Here is a 15,705-nt window from a genome sequence, read left to right as displayed (position 1 = left end):
TTTTCCTGAAAAAATCTATCTTCTATTTGATCATAATTTGTACCTGTTTGTATAGCAGGGCATCGAAGGGTTCATTTCGTTGCGTATGTTTACGTTTCAACACATTGCCGGCTCGCTGCTGTCAAAAAATGTCAACATCGAAAACCATGTGCGCGGGTTCGAGTCAGCCTCGAGTCGCATTTTGATTCTTGGTGAAATTTAATAACTGAAAAGTGTTTGTTTTGTGCAAACTAAAGATTTTTATTGTGTATCATCTGTAGTTGTTCGAGAACAACAGTCGCGAATCGGCAAGATGACGATCGTTAACCTCGATCCAACGAATTTAGAGTTTTCCGTGTTCACGACGGAAGATATACGAAAAATCAGCGTGATGAAGGTGACACAGGCACGCTCGTTCGATGACATGGGCAACGCGACCATTGGGGGGCTTTATGATCCCGCCCTAGGCCCATGCGGGTTTGGCGAAATCTGTACCACTTGTGCTCGCGATATTAACATGTGCGAAGGACACTTTGGCCACATCGAACTCGACCTGATCGTGTACAATCCGTTCTTCCAACGTACGGTAGTCAACATACTCAGCATCAGTTGCATGTCGTGTGCACGCTTGCAGATGACTGATGGAGTAAAATCGTTACTTGAGCTACAGCTACGTCTAGCCGATGCGGGCTACATCGTCGAAGCGGAAGAGATCGACGTGTACAAGACGAAACTGCAAGCCAACGTGAATGAACCAATCCCGGAGGCGGTAACTTACTACGAGGATTTATTGCGAAAGGAACCTTACAACAAGCTGGGCGATACGAAGCTGTCCAGCACCATCCGGGCGGCAATAGTGAGCTGCTCACTTACACGGGAATCAAAAAAATGCAAACACTGCCTCAAGTCCTTGCAAAACGTAACAACAACGGACAAAAAGATTATGATGCGATGGACGCAGTCGGACAAAAAAGCGTTCTAGTAAGTATGCTAATAAAAATTAGGCCTCTTAACAACAGCCCTGCTAATGATTTCGAACTTCACATTTCGTTTGCACCGATGTAGTACGAACAAGGGAATCGATGATCCCACCGATCAGCAAATAAAAGGATCCGCTACAGTTGTGCTTGCGCACGATAGTCTGCAGTTTCTGCGGAAGTTGTACGCGAATGATGGTTCACTACTAAAGCTACTGTTTCCGGTGCTGTGCAAGAAAAAAGACGATCCAACCGATATTTTCTTCATGGAAGTTGTACCCGTGACTCCGACGAAAACGCGCCCCGTTCGACGTACGAATCAAACTTCCGGACGTATCATGATGTTGGAACACGCGCAAACAGTGCAGCTGCGAAACATTCTGCTTGCGAACTCTACCGTGCGTGCCGTGCTGATTGCTGGCGAAGGAAATATTCCACCGAACATGTCGGAAACGGTGTTCAATCAAATGAAATCCGTTTGCCAGTACTCCAAGGGCGATACGTTGCAGGAGAAAATTTACAACGCCTGGCTGCAGCTGCAGACGAATGTCGACCAGCTGCTGGATGTGGAGAAACTTACTGTCGGAAGCAAGCAGGCAATTACGTTCGGTTTGAAGCAGCTGATTGAGAAGAAGAGCGGGCTAATACGCATGAACATGATGGGCAAGCGGGTGAACCATGCGGCCCGTACTGTAATCACACCCGATCCGTACATCGGTATAGAGGAGATCGGCATACCGACCCGTTTCGCGAAGAAGCTTAGCTATCCCGTTCCCGTCACACCCTGGAACGTGACCGAGCTGCGCCGCTTGGTATTGAATGGGCCGGACGTTTACCCGGGCGCAAACATGATCGAAGATGCAAACGGTCGGGTAAGCAAAATATCGGCCACCAACGTGACGCAGCGGGAATCGATCGCCAAAACGCTGCTTACACCGCATGAAACTGGTGGCAATTTGGCAGCAGCCGATTCGATCAAAATCGTCCATCGGCATCTGCAGAACGGGGACGTGATGTTACTCAACCGGCAGCCTACACTGCATCGACCGAGTATAATGGCGCACCGGGCAAAGATCCTCGGTGGGGAGAAAATTTTCCGCCTGCACTACTCGAACTGCAAATCGTACAATGCCGATTTCGATGGTGACGAAATGAACGCCCATTTACCCCAGAATGAGGTGGCACGGGCTGAAGCGTGCGGTCTAGTGGCTGTACCGTATCATTATCTCGTCCCAAAGGACGGTACACCACTGGGCGGTTTGATTCAGGATCACATCGTGTCGGCTGTGAAGCTTTTTATTCGCGGCAAATTTTTCAATCGGTAAGTAGTTTTCTGTGGCCGAAGACTAGTCCGCTTTGTGACGCGGCGTTTCATCTCATTTTAGTGAGGATTATCAGCAGCTGGTGTTTCAAGCGCTAAGCAACAAGAAAGGAAATATCGAACTGCTGCCCCCATCGATCCTGAAACCGGTGCATCTGTGGTCCGGAAAGCAAATCATTTCAACCATCATCAAGAACAGTACACCGAAGGGAATGCCCTACATCAATATGATTGGAAAATCGAAGCTTACCAGCAAGGTACAGTGTAATGTGAACATTTGAACAAATGGACCGAATGCAAGCGGCTTACTTTGTTCAGCCATTTCTTCATTCATTTCGTAATCAGTCCATTTTTAAATGAAATAATAACGGCACCAAACTGAAGCACCCGTCGTCAATTGTTAAATGTGTTTTAATTTTCAGCATTGGCGAGTACTGCCCGCACGTGACTGGCAGTACGGCGGTACACCGCTCGAGGAAAACGAACTCTCCGAATCGGAAGTGTTCATCCGGCAGGGTGAACTGCTGTGCGGTATACTTGACAAAAATCATTTTGGCGCTACACCGTACGGTTTAATTCACTGCATGTACGAACTGTATGGTGGCGTTTGTTCCACCACGCTGCTTTCATCGCTGTCACGACTCTTCACTTACTACCTTCAGTGGGAGGGATTCACTCTCGGTGTGCGGGACATTTTGGTGCGTGCGAAGGCGGATAGAAAGCGTACGAAAATTATACGCGAATGTCGCAAACACGCAGGACACGAAGCGGCCGCCGCTGCGCTCGAGCTACCGCCAACCGTTTCGCGCGAAGTGCTTGCCAAACGCATGCAGGAAGCGTACGCGAAGAATCCAAAATTTCGTTCCATACTCGATCGCAAGTACAAAACAGCGCTCGATACGTACACAAATCAGATTAATAAGTATGTAGAATTTACAGACGCATACATTTTTGAACATTTGACTAATGACTTTGGTTCGTTGCTTACAGTGCGTGCCTTCCGGAAGGTTTGATCAGCAAGTTTCCGGAGAACAATCTGCAGCTTATGGTACAGTCCGGTGCAAAGGGTTCGACCGTTAACACGATGCAAATCTCCTGCCTGCTCGGACAGATCGAGCTGGAAGGAAAGCGTCCACCGCTTATGCTGTCGGGGCGTTCTTTGCCGAGCTTTGCTGAGTTTGAAACCTCGCCCAAGTCGGGTGGATTTATCGATGGGCGCTTTATGACCGGCATACAGCCGCAGGATTTTTTCTTCCACTGTATGGCAGGTCGCGAAGGTTTGATCGATACGGCCGTCAAGACTAGCCGTTCGGGTTATTTGCAGCGCTGTTTGGTGAAGCATCTGGAGGGACTTTCGGTGCACTACGATATGACGGTCCGGGATAGCGATGGAAGTGTGATACAGTTCATGTACGGTGAGGACGGTATGGATATTGGCAAAACGCAGTTCATCGCGAATGAAAAGCAAACCCGCTTTCTCGACATGAATCGTGACGCGATCGTCCGGCCCGATGTGCTGAAACGCTTGAAAACGGTAAACGATGAGGATCCGCTTAACGAGGCGTTAAAAAAGCACGTTAAGAAATTGAAACGCTGGAACAAACAGAACGGTGACAGCAATCCGACGGTGCAGAAATGTCGCTCTTCCCCTTTTGCGCTATTTTCAGCCGAAAACGCGGAAGCAGTCCGGGCCGAACTAGCGAATGCGGATCAGGTGAAAAAATCTGGCCGCACAAAGCTGACGGCAAAGTTGCTGAAACAGTGGAAAAAGCTCGATCCGGCAGCAAAGCGTGAGTACGCGAAACGAACGGCCCATTGTCCCGATCCCGTGGCGGCTGTGTTTACTCCCGATGCACACTTTGGTGTGCTGTCAGAAAAGCTCGACGCTTTGATGCGTAAGTACAAGCGCACGCAAAACCCGATCCACAACATCGAGGAGTTACTGCAGGTAAAGGGAGGCGAATCGTTGGCTGCCCCAGGCGAACCGGTCGGTGTGTTGGCGGCTCAGTCGATCGGTGAACCGTCGACACAGATGACACTGAATACGTTCCACTTTGCCGGTCGCGGTGAAATGAACGTAACGCTCGGTATTCCGCGTTTGCGTGAAATTCTAATGTACGGATCGTCAAACATTAAGACACCGACGATGGAAATACCGTTTCTACCGCACCGCAAGCCGGAACGGTTGAAAGCGGTTGCGGAAAAGCTGCGCAAATCACTGAATCGCGTTACGGTGGCCGATGTGCTGGAGAGTAAGTGCGATAAGTTCCGCACAAACACGTGCTTAAGTTTAACTATGTTTTTTTTTTAATCTTTGCTTCACAGATATTAATGTCAAGTCGAAATTGGCAGTAAATCCTATGCGCGTTATGATTTATACGATTCGTTTTAACTTCCTTCCGCCGGACGCGTACGATCAGGACTATTGCGTTACACCGGCGACAATCATACGTCATATGTCGCGTAAATTCTTCCGCGCGATGTTTAGCGCGATTAAAAAAGCGGAAAAAGTGAAGAATGATTTGTAAGTATGCGAGTATACGAGTGAGATTAAAATCGCCTGACCAATTACTTATTCTCTAATGTGCACAACCATTCGCAGAATCGAAATTGAGGCTGATGCAGGCAAGTCCCGCAAAGGAAAATATGATAAAAATGTGGAGGACGAAGCACTAGATGCGAAAGAACCATCCAAACATGATAAGCAAGATAAAGGTGTTTACTCTGACAGTGACAGCGACTCGGATGATGGTTCACCTGGTGCGGATGCCGACGCATCGGAGGCGAAAATTAAGGGCAAAAAAACCGACGACCATGGTTACGATGATGAAAAGGATGAGAACAGCTCCAATTCCGGTACCAGTGACGAGGAGGAGGAAGGCGACGAAACAAAGGATGGGAATTCGTCAGTCAACCAACAAGACATGGATCAGTCTACGTCAAGAGCATCGCAAGGGGTTGACGAAGCGCTCATTGAAGATTATGAGAAGGAGCAGGAGAAAATGGAACAAGAGCTGGAACAGATGGGATCCAGCAACGGAAATGTCAATGAGCTGGAAGAGGCAACGTATTTGAAGCAGCTGGACGATAAACAAGTTAACATGTACCAGATCGATCGCGTTAATTATCGCTGGTGTCAGGTCGTACTGCATATGCCCTTAAAGCTAAAGGAAATCGATTTCATTAAGCTGTTTCGCGAGGTGGCCGACAAATCCGTCATATGGGAGGTACCGCAAATCAAGCGTGCCATCACGTACATGCAGAACGATCAGCTGTACTTGAAAACCGAAGGCACAAACATGTCCGCAATGACGGCACACGCCAAGGTGCTAGATCTGAATCGGCTCTACACCAACGACATTAACGCGATGGCAAGGCGGTACGGCATTGAAGCAGCTGCGCGCGTGGCAGTGAAGGAAATACAGAACGTGTTCGGCGTGTACGGTATTACGGTCGATCCCCGGCATTTGCTGCTGGTGGTCGATTATATGACTGCGGGCGGTAAGTTCCAGGCAATGAACCGTGGGGCGATGGATTATTCCGCCTCGCCGTTGCAACAAATTTCGTTTGAATCGTCACTCAAATACCTCAAGGATGCGTTGACGAAGGGAAAGAATGATCCTTTGGAATCGCCCTCTTCAAGGTTGATCGTGGGCCAACCGTGTAAGGTTGGTACGGGTGCATTTACGTTGTATTCGTCCGCACTGCAGGATTATATCGACACGAAAAAGGCTTAAGGTGGTTGATAGAATGCACTAAGTACATGATTAAAATGTCTCTTTGTTTAATGGTTAACACAAATGGTAGTTGCGTTTTGGGGGAAGAATAAACGTATCTAATTATGTCCCCGTTTAAAATGTTAGCGTAAGTTTGTCTGTGTTGCGAAAAGAAATGTGAATTACAACGGACTTTCGACACAACAATAGCAGAGGGCAAAGCAAAATAAAAGAATGCATATTATTCAGATTAAGGTGAAACTAAAATACTAAACCTAACATCACATTGATTTTGTTTTCTGATCGCCTTACTAACGGCCATGTCGAAATGAAAAGGCTTTTTATTTTCTGGAAAAAAATCTCCATTTGCAAACGTCAAAGTCGACAAACTTTGTCGATTTTGCTGTCAAAAAATTGCAAATGAATTTACAGTAGCAGCCCAGCTACACATTTGCCCGTATGTATTATATTTGTGCATTGTGAAGATTTTACTTTATTCTGGTTATCTTTTCTTGATCATTAATGACTTGATCGAAAATTATGATTAACGTACTCCGGTAAAACGTAGAGTGGGTAGAACAGTTTGATTAATTTCACAATTGCAACATAAAACCGCGTCTTGAAGAAGAGCAAATCGCGCCGGGACTCTACTGTATATACCTTGCGTCGCCGATTGTTTTTGTCGTATACACAAGCGTTCGCGCGTTGTTCGCTTCAGCCCACGCCGCCATCTTGGATTCGCTTTGTGTGCGTGTGTGTCGTTTGTCGGTGCCAACAAAATAGGTCCTGTTTTTCCACCGTTTTTCGGCACCAAACAACGCGAGAAAAGGGCAAAAAGGTAACCAACAGTGTGCCCCACACAGCGGGCAAACAGTGGAACGTAAGCATCCGTCTCGAAGACCGGCCCAATAGACGATGGCATCCGATGAGGAAATTGATGAATCCATTGCCGGTAAGTGATGGGTTGAAGGGGGGGGGAGGTGGGTGCGGAATGGTGGCGATGGTAGTGGCTAGGGTGCCATTGTTCGGGACTAAAAGTTGAATTTTGTTGCACGAATTTTCTTACCTTCGGTGCAAAAACAGCGCTTGGTTTGCTACATGCCGGTGATATGAAGAAAAACGTAAACAACAGGATTGTTTCTCCAAACCAGTGTATGAGTATCCAAAAAGATCCTCAAACAATAGTTTCGGGCGATCGGTCTCTATGCTATACGCGCAATGGCGGCAGTATAAGTGTGCATTTTGCGACAAAGTGAACGCAAATCTATTGGACAGACCTCTTAAAAGCAGTCCCGGGCAGGAGATATCGATTCGAAGGATTGTGTGGGACCTGGCAAGTGTCCTTAAAATGAATTCGTATTCTAGACGATGTGTACGAGATCGCTCTCTGACTAGTGGTAGGGGTGGGATGATTCCCACTGCACCATAGCGGAGCGCTAGCGTTCCGCAATGGGGTCACAAAGCATGTAATGATTTCTCTTTGATTCCTCTTTCCGTTCTACGCCATTCGTTTCTTCACGCCCCTTGGTGATCATATTTCACATTCAGAATATATCCTCCAACCTGATTCGTAATGAATTTTCCATTTTCCACATTTTGGTACTTCGCCATGTGGTTTGTTCTGAACTATCAATGCACCCTCACAATGCAACTGGCGTGCTGTTGTAATGTAATGTGATCCGGTAGATGATCATTATCAAATATAGTTTATGAACGTTTTTTCACTATCACGATAAACTTCCGCTTTTTGTTTTTCATAGGTTATCCGGCTATTAGGCTGGTAATATAATGGCTTATTGGATATATTTTACTATGTATCCGGAACCGGCTACTAAAGGAAGCTGGTTGAGAGAAGATTTAATCCAAAATATTCGGTTTATGAAACTTAAGCCATAATTTAACGCTTTGCCTTGTGGAGACACCACAAACGTATCGAGAGCAAACCATCGTTTGAATGCCGGCAAGTGGTGCCAGTGGTTATCTACTCCGAGAACCAACAAATCTAGCTCGAATCTGTGTTTTCAGAACTATTCATTTTACTGATAAATGTGAAAAAACAACCGGCTACACGAGTAGTGTTCGCGCTCTGTGCTGCCGTCATGATTTACAGAAAAACAGCACAAAACGTCCGGACGGCAAAGCGTTAATTAGATAGGTTTACTAGTGTATATAACTTTACTAAGCGTGAAACTAGAACTATGAAAATTGTCGAAGGACCGATATAAGTAAGCCTTGTTTTTTTTTTTTTTCTTAAGAGGGTCAGACAACAGAACAGAACAAAACAGTATTGCTTATACGTTAGCCTTGTTATACCGAAAGTAAGATTCTCCTGAGTTGGTTGCCTTTTGAGGATGCCCCCAACGACAAAGAAAATACGTTGGTTGGTTCAGAAAACAAATCGATTTGGGTGCTTGAGTCAAACAAAAAAGTGACTAACTAAAATAAACTCGACAGTTCCTACCAAAAAGCAGCATATATAAAGTTTTAGAAAAATCAATTTCACTTTTATAATATAATAATTTTCCAACTTGGTTGTGTCTTGTTCGTTTACTTAACCCGCAGAGGAAGAAGGTGGCATGATGGACGAAACAGCGGACGCCTCGCTTGCTGCTGATGCGGATGATGGGTCGGACGAGGAGGCAAACACGAAGAGCAACGCGCAGCAAGACGAAGATGATGACTACGAGCCGGAAGACAACCGCAAAAAGAAGAAGGGCAAAAAGCGCAAAGCACGCAGCAGCGATGAAAAGCGCGGCCGGAAGAAGAAAAAGCGCAAGAAGAACGATAGTGGTGATGAGAGCGACCAGAAGCAGAGTGACGATGGTGCGGGGAGTAGTGCGGCGGCGGCCGCAGCTGCAGCTGCCGCGGCTCAAGCAGCCGAATCAGACTATGAATCACGCCCAAAGCGGGGTCGCGATCGGAAGAAGGGTAGCAGTAGTCGTGGTGGTGGTGCCGTAAGCACCGAGGTGGAGAAGAAGGTGGAGGAAAAGGAAAAGATGCCCTCCATACAGGAGGTGTGCAGTTCGTTCGATCTGACCGACGTGAAAATCGAGTACACGGACGAGGATTTTGAGAATTTGGTTACCTTCAAGATGTTCCAAACTCACGTACGGCCGATCCTGACGAAGGAAAACCCGCGCGTACCGATGGCGAAGCTAATGATGCTGGTCGCTGCGAAGTGGCGCGAGTTCTGTGCCCTAAATCCGAACATTTCGAGCGAAGATGCAACGGCGGCGGAGACGGGCAGGGAGGAAGAGGCCCCAGCAACACCGGAGTACGTGCCGAAATCCAGCCGATCGCGCAGCAAGATGGAAAACAAGCACGAGGACATGGTGTACGATGATGAGGACGAGGAGGAAGAGGAAGAGGTGGAGCGCGAGCGCACACGCAAGAGTAAGAAGGGGAAGAGTGGGGGCGGAGGAGGTGGTGGTGGCGGTGGAAGCAACAGTAATAAAAAGGGTAGCAGTGGAAGTAGCCGCAAGCAGAAGGTTCCGACGTTGAAGATCAAGTTTGGGAAGCGCAAGAATGCCAGCTCGGACGAGGAACCGGATCCGAGCGGTGGATCGGAACGCGAATCGGACGCAGAGTTCGAAAAGATGCTCCAACAGTCCGAGTCGGAAAAGCCGGAAAAACCGGAACGCGGAGAATCGTCTAGCGGTGGTGTTGGTGCCGATGGTGGTGCTGATGATACGTCCGATCAACCGCCGGTGCGTAAGAAGGCTAAGACGAAGATCGGCAATAAGTCGAAAAAGAAGAGCAAATCGAAGAAGAGTAAATTCCCCGATGGTGGTGAGGAGGGTGAGCACGAGCATCAGGATTACTGTGAGGTGTGTCAACAGGGTGGTGAAATCATTCTGTGTGACACCTGTCCCAAAGCGTACCATCTCGTGTGTCTGGATCCGGAGCTTGAAGATACACCCGAGGGTAAGTGGTCTTGCCCGACGTGCGAAGCGGAAGGACCAGCAGATGACGATGACGATGAGCATCAGGAGTTTTGCCGGGTTTGTAAGGATGGTGGCGAGCTGCTATGCTGCGACAATTGTCCATCCGCTTATCACACCTTCTGCTTGAATCCTCCATTGGACGACATTCCTGATGGTGAGTGGCGCTGTCCGCGATGTAGCTGTCCTCCTCTAGCGGAAAAGGTGCAAAAAATTATGACCTGGCGATGGACAGACAAACCCATCAATCCCGATGAACCATCCACCTCCAAGGGGGGAACCACTCGTCGCCGTGAGTACTTCGTAAAGTGGCAGGAGAAGTCGTACTGGCACTGTGACTGGATTACGGAGTTGCAGCTGGATGTGCACCATCCGTTGATGTTCCGCAACTACACGCGCAAGAACGACATGGAAGAACCGCCCAAGCTGGAGGAAGCGCTTGACGAGGAGGACAACCGATACAAGCGCATTCAGCGCATGCGCGAAACCAACAGCAATCTGAACGAAACCGAACTAGAGGAGAAGTACTACCGGTACGGTGTGAAACCCGAATGGCTCATGATTCATCGCGTGATCAACCATCGTACGATGCGGGACGGCCGCACACTGTATCTGGTAAAGTGGCGCGAACTGGCGTACGATCAAGCGACCTGGGAAGATGAAGAGGAAGAAATCGCTGGGTTGAAGATGGCCATTGAGTACTATTTGGATTTGCGCGCAAATTGCTCGCAGGACATCGGCGGCTCGAGTGGCAGCGGTAGTGGAAGCAGCAAAAAGAACAAGAAAAAGGGCCGACGTCGTTTGCGCGAACTGGAGGAAGAGGAGCGGACGGCAGGGGTGAAACGGTACACACCGCCACCGGAAAAGCCCACGACAGATCTGAAGCGAAAGTTCGAGGTACAGCCACCGTATTTGGACGAAACAGGCATGAGACTGCACCCATACCAGCTGGAGGGTATAAACTGGTTGCGCTACTCGTGGGCAAACGGTACCGATACAATTCTGGCCGATGAAATGGGGCTGGGTAAGACGATCCAGACGGCAACGTTTCTGTATTCTCTTTACAAGGAAGGTCACTGCCGTGGTCCCTTCCTGGTAGCGGTTCCACTCTCAACTATCATTAATTGGGAGCGTGAGTTTGAAACGTGGGCACCGGACTTCTACTGCATCACGTACGTTGGCGACAAGGATTCCCGGGCGGTTATTCGTGAGAACGAGCTATCGTTTGAGGAAGGTGCCGTACGCGGCGGCAAGGCATCCCGGATTCGCGCCAGTTCGATCAAATTCAACGTGCTGTTGACGAGCTACGAGCTGATCTCGATCGATGCTGCCTGCCTTGGTTCGATCGATTGGTCCGTCCTGGTGGTGGATGAAGCCCATCGGCTGAAGTCGAATCAGAGCAAATTCTTCAAGGTGCTGAACGCCTACAATATCGCGTACAAACTGCTCCTTACCGGTACACCGCTGCAGAACAATCTCGAAGAACTGTTCCATCTGTTGAACTTCCTGAACAAGAACAAGTTTAACGAATTGTCCGAGTTCCAGAATGAATTTGCTGACATCTCGAAGGAAGAACAGGTGAAGCGTTTGCACGAGATGCTTGGACCACATATGCTGCGTCGACTGAAGGCGGACGTGCTGAAGAACATGCCTACCAAGTCGGAGTTCATCGTGCGTGTGGAACTGTCACCGTTGCAGAAGAAGTACTACAAGTACATCCTGACGCGCAACTTCGAGGCACTCAACCCGAAAGGCGGTGGCGGTGCCTGCTCGCTGATTAACATCATGATGGATCTAAAGAAGTGCTGCAACCATCCGTATCTGTTTGCAGCTGCGGCAGAAGAAGCACAGCTCGGACCGGGCGGCAACTACGAACTGCAGTCACTGACAAAAGCGGCCGGAAAGTTGGTGCTGCTCGAAAAGATGTTGAAGTTGCTGAAATCGCAAGGCCACCGTGTGTTGATCTTCTCGCAGATGACTAAGATGTTGGACATTCTGGAAGACTTTCTCGAAGGTTTAGGCTACAAATACGAACGTATCGATGGTGGCATCACGGGCAGCATTCGACAGGAGGCGATCGATCGTTTCAATGCACCCGGTGCGCCTCAGTTCTGTTTTCTGCTGTCGACACGTGCCGGTGGTCTCGGCATTAATTTGGCCACGGCAGATACCGTGATCATTTACGATTCGGACTGGAATCCGCACAACGACATTCAAGCCTTTTCGCGCGCGCATCGTATCGGGCAGGCGAATAAGGTGATGATCTATCGGTTTGTGACGCGCAACTCGGTCGAGGAGCGTGTGACGCAGGTGGCAAAGCGTAAAATGATGCTCACGCATTTGGTCGTACGACCCGGTATGGGCGGCAAGGGTACAAACTTCACCAAGCAAGAGCTGGACGACATTCTGCGCTTCGGTACGGAAGAATTGTTCAAGGAGGATGGCAAGGATGAAGAAGCGATCCATTATGACGATAAGGCCGTGGCGGAACTATTGGACAGATCGAACAAAGGCGTAGAGGAGAAGGAAAATTGGGCGAACGAGTATCTGTCGTCGTTCAAGGTGGCTTCATACAGCACGAAAGAAGACGTGGAAGAGGAAACGGAAACGGAAGTCATTAAACAGGAGGCCGAAAATTCCGATCCCGCCTACTGGGTAAAACTGCTGCGGCATCACTATGAGCAGCATCAGGAGGATTTGTCGCGTACGCTTGGCAAAGGAAAGCGAGTGCGCAAACAGGTCAACTATACCGATGGGGGCGTCATTCAAGCGGATCCGGTTAAGGAAGACTCAACCTGGCAGGAGAACGTATCGGACTATAACAATTCGGACTATTCCGGGGCTTCGGATGAGGATCGTGACGAGGACGATGAGGAGAGCGAGCTGGGAAGACGCAGCCGTCGTCGTATCGAGCGGAAAGAGGCCGAACGGGACAATCGTCCACTGCCGCCGTTGTTGGCGCGCGTCGGTGGAAACATTGAAGTGTTGGGCTTTAATGCGCGACAGCGCAAGAGCTTCCTGAACGCGATTATGCGTTACGGTATGCCACCCCAGGATGCGTTCCATTCACAGTGGTTAGTACGCGATCTGCGTGGCAAATCGGAGCGCATCTTCAAGGCGTACGTGTCCTTGTTTATGCGGCATCTTTGCGAGCCCGGTGCGGATAATGCGGAAACGTTCGCCGATGGTGTTCCGCGCGAAGGTCTCAGTCGACAGCACGTGCTGACGCGCATCGGTGTGATGTCGCTGATACGTAAGAAGGTGCAGGAGTTTGAGCACATCAACGGTTACTACAGCATGCCGGAGCTGATCAAGCGTCCGTGCGAGCCGGTAAAGATTGCCGTCCCAGTCGTCGCCGCTGCCGCAGCTAGCGGTGAAGGTACGTCGGGTGCCGCAGTTACCGGTGGCGAAACGTCCAAATCGGCAACCACCAGCACAAGCGCTACTCCGGCGACGAGTGCTGCACCGAGTCCGGCCCCGAATGCAAGTGCATCCGGTGACAAGGACGACGAAACATCGACGGGGACCGGCGAAAAGGAAAAAGCGGACGGTGCCGATAAGGAAAAGTCGGCGGAAAGTGGAACAGAGGGTGACAACGCGGCGAATGTGAAAAAGGAATCGAAAGATGAGGCTGACGAATCTGCTGAGAAGAATCCTGCTGCCGCCGGTGAGAAGAAGAAGGACGATATTGCAGTTGCGATAAAAGCAGAAACTACCGATGCTGGTGGTGAGAAGACGGCCAAAAAGGACGAAAAGTCTTCAGATGATCATCAGGAAATCATCGATGCGAAAAATGTGAAAACGGAAAATGATCCTTCACCGCCGAAGGAAACCGACGACAAGGAAAAGGGAGAGGATAAGAAACCGGAGGATAAGAAAGGAACTGAAGAGGCGAAGAAGGGATCCTCCGAAACGACAGCAACCGGACAGCCTAAAAAGGAAGTAGAAGAAGAGGACGATGATGATGAGGTGAAGTTCGTGGAAGATAGCAGCACGCTACCGCCGGTGAAAAAACAGGAACCAGACGTGAAACCGCCGGCACCTGCTACCACCACCACCACCACGACGACCACAATCGACGATGACGATGATGATGTCGTGTTCGTCAAGGATGACGATGACGATGTGAAGAAACCGGAACCAGTGCAGGAGAACCTGGAGGTGCACAAGCGTGCCTTCATGTTCAACATCGCCGACGGAGGCTTCACCGAGTTGCACACGCTCTGGATTAACGAGGAGAAGGCAGCCGTCCCAGGACGGGAGTACGAGATCTGGCATCGTCGGCATGACTACTGGCTGCTGGCGGGCATCGTGACGCACGGTTATGGCCGTTGGCAGGACATCCAGAACGATATCCGGTTCGCGATCATCAACGAACCGTTCAAGATGGATGTCGGCAAAGGAAATTTCCTGGAAATCAAGAACAAATTCTTGGCACGTCGCTTCAAACTGCTCGAACAGTCGCTGGTAATCGAGGAGCAGCTGCGTCGAGCTGCGCTTCTGAATTTGGCCCAGGACCCAAGTCATCCGGCGATGGCACTGAATGCACGGTTTGCCGAGGTAGAGTGCTTAGCGGAGTCACATCAGCACCTGAGCAAGGAGTCGCTGGCAGGCAACAAACCGGCAAATGCCGTCCTGCACAAGGTGTTGAACCAGCTGGAGGAATTGCTTTCGGATATGAAATCGGACGTGTCGCGACTCCCTGCAACACTAGCCCGCATTCCCCCAGTTGCCCAGCGATTGCAGATGTCCGAACGGTCGATCCTGTCAAGATTGGCAGCTACGGGCAACACAGTGCAGCAAAATCGTAAGTATTTTAGAAATGATTCCAAATCGAGTTTCATCTAACGTCTTATTCGATTTCTTTGCATCGCTCAGCACCGATGTCACAGTTCCCGCCAGGCTATCAGGGAACGACACTACCGGGTTTTGCAGCGGCCGCCGCAGCCAACTTTGCTACCTTCCGGCCAACATTCTCAGTACCGGGCCAACCCACCAATTTCCCTAGTGGAGCAGGTGCCGCCGGTTCAAGCTCGTCCGGCAAGTAAATCTGCACCCCCACCACAACACCCTGGTTGACTTCATCTATCAAACACAGCGAACCATCTATCAATAGATTGGCCTGCAATATGCGTTAGTTTTATATCGGGGACAGAAGAATAGTTTGGTTTTGCTGATGACCGTCGCGTGGACGATGAATGTGATGTATCATTTTTTACAATGACATTCTTTATATAAGTTCAGTTTCCCTTTTATCTCTAGACACATATGGAACACAAACATACAGCAAACAAATTATCAAGCATTCAAGCGCAGAAATGCTACTCAAAAGCTCACATGCACATTGCACACTCATTCATAATTGCTACAAATTCGATTTTGGGGTAATGATCGGAACACATTTTATGCATTGAAGGGAACGATTGTGGATGTTTTATGGTCAGCTCTATAGCCGTTTCGGAGTATACAATTGTAAACAAAACAAAACAAGCGTAATACAAAACCACTTAAAGTAAGACATTAGAATAACATTTCCTAGCAGTAGGATGATAGAGCTGTACTTACACAGCTGGATGTATTGTAAGCGTATAACTTATCGACTTAATTGGTATGCCGAGCTTCTAAAACCCGGTTCAAATAAACTCTGGAAAAATAATGCTCTACAATTCTTCACCATAAAACCGAGAGACGTTCCAATCATCTCTCAATCACCGTAGATTAATATCATCTGTTGTTGAGGAATTTAACGCGGTGAGATTTAAACTAGTTTA

At 49.0% G+C, this 15,705-nt stretch overlaps 2 protein-coding genes across 2 annotated transcripts; both read left to right on the top strand.

The window, feature by feature from the left end:
• Positions 1 to 292: 292 nt before the first annotated feature.
• On the top strand, positions 293 to 6,014 carry LOC128718476 (DNA-directed RNA polymerase I subunit RPA1). Its single transcript, XM_053812098.1, has 7 exons — positions 293 to 960; positions 1,045 to 2,277; positions 2,342 to 2,534; positions 2,700 to 3,199; positions 3,268 to 4,529; positions 4,603 to 4,801; positions 4,880 to 6,014. Exons 1-7 carry the CDS (start codon positions 293 to 295, stop codon positions 6,012 to 6,014), a joined length of 5,190 nt encoding a protein of 1,729 aa, XP_053668073.1.
• An 894-nt stretch (positions 6,015 to 6,908) lies between these two features.
• Positions 6,909 to 14,982, top strand: LOC128709646 (chromodomain-helicase-DNA-binding protein Mi-2 homolog). Its single transcript, XM_053804650.1, has 3 exons — positions 6,909 to 6,945; positions 8,556 to 14,741; positions 14,813 to 14,982. Exons 1-3 carry the CDS (start codon positions 6,909 to 6,911, stop codon positions 14,980 to 14,982), a joined length of 6,393 nt encoding a protein of 2,130 aa, XP_053660625.1.
• Positions 14,983 to 15,705: the final 723 nt, after the last annotated feature.

The sequence above is a fragment of the Anopheles marshallii genome, chromosome 2 (assembly GCF_943734725.1).
Source record: "Anopheles marshallii chromosome 2, idAnoMarsDA_429_01, whole genome shotgun sequence".
NCBI classification, from domain to species: domain Eukaryota; kingdom Metazoa; phylum Arthropoda; class Insecta; order Diptera; family Culicidae; genus Anopheles; species Anopheles marshallii.
Note: the sequence above shows the minus strand (reverse complement) of the source record. Positions and strands in the feature narration are given on the sequence as shown.

Coding starts and splice junctions, on each gene's coding strand:
- LOC128718476 (XM_053812098.1), top strand. CDS start 293: ATGACGATCGTTAACCTCGATCCAACGAATTTAGAGTTTTCCGTGTTC. Junction 961..1,044: donor TCGGACAAAAAAGCGTTCTA/GTAAGTATGCTA, acceptor GCACCGATGTAG/TACGAACAAGGGAATCGATG. Junction 2,535..2,699: donor AATCGAAGCTTACCAGCAAG/GTACAGTGTAAT, acceptor TTTAATTTTCAG/CATTGGCGAGTACTGCCCGC.
- LOC128709646 (XM_053804650.1), top strand. CDS start 6,909: ATGGCATCCGATGAGGAAATTGATGAATCCATTGCCG. Junction 6,946..8,555: donor AATTGATGAATCCATTGCCG/GTAAGTGATGGG, acceptor CTTAACCCGCAG/AGGAAGAAGGTGGCATGATG. Junction 14,742..14,812: donor CAACACAGTGCAGCAAAATC/GTAAGTATTTTA, acceptor TGCATCGCTCAG/CACCGATGTCACAGTTCCCG.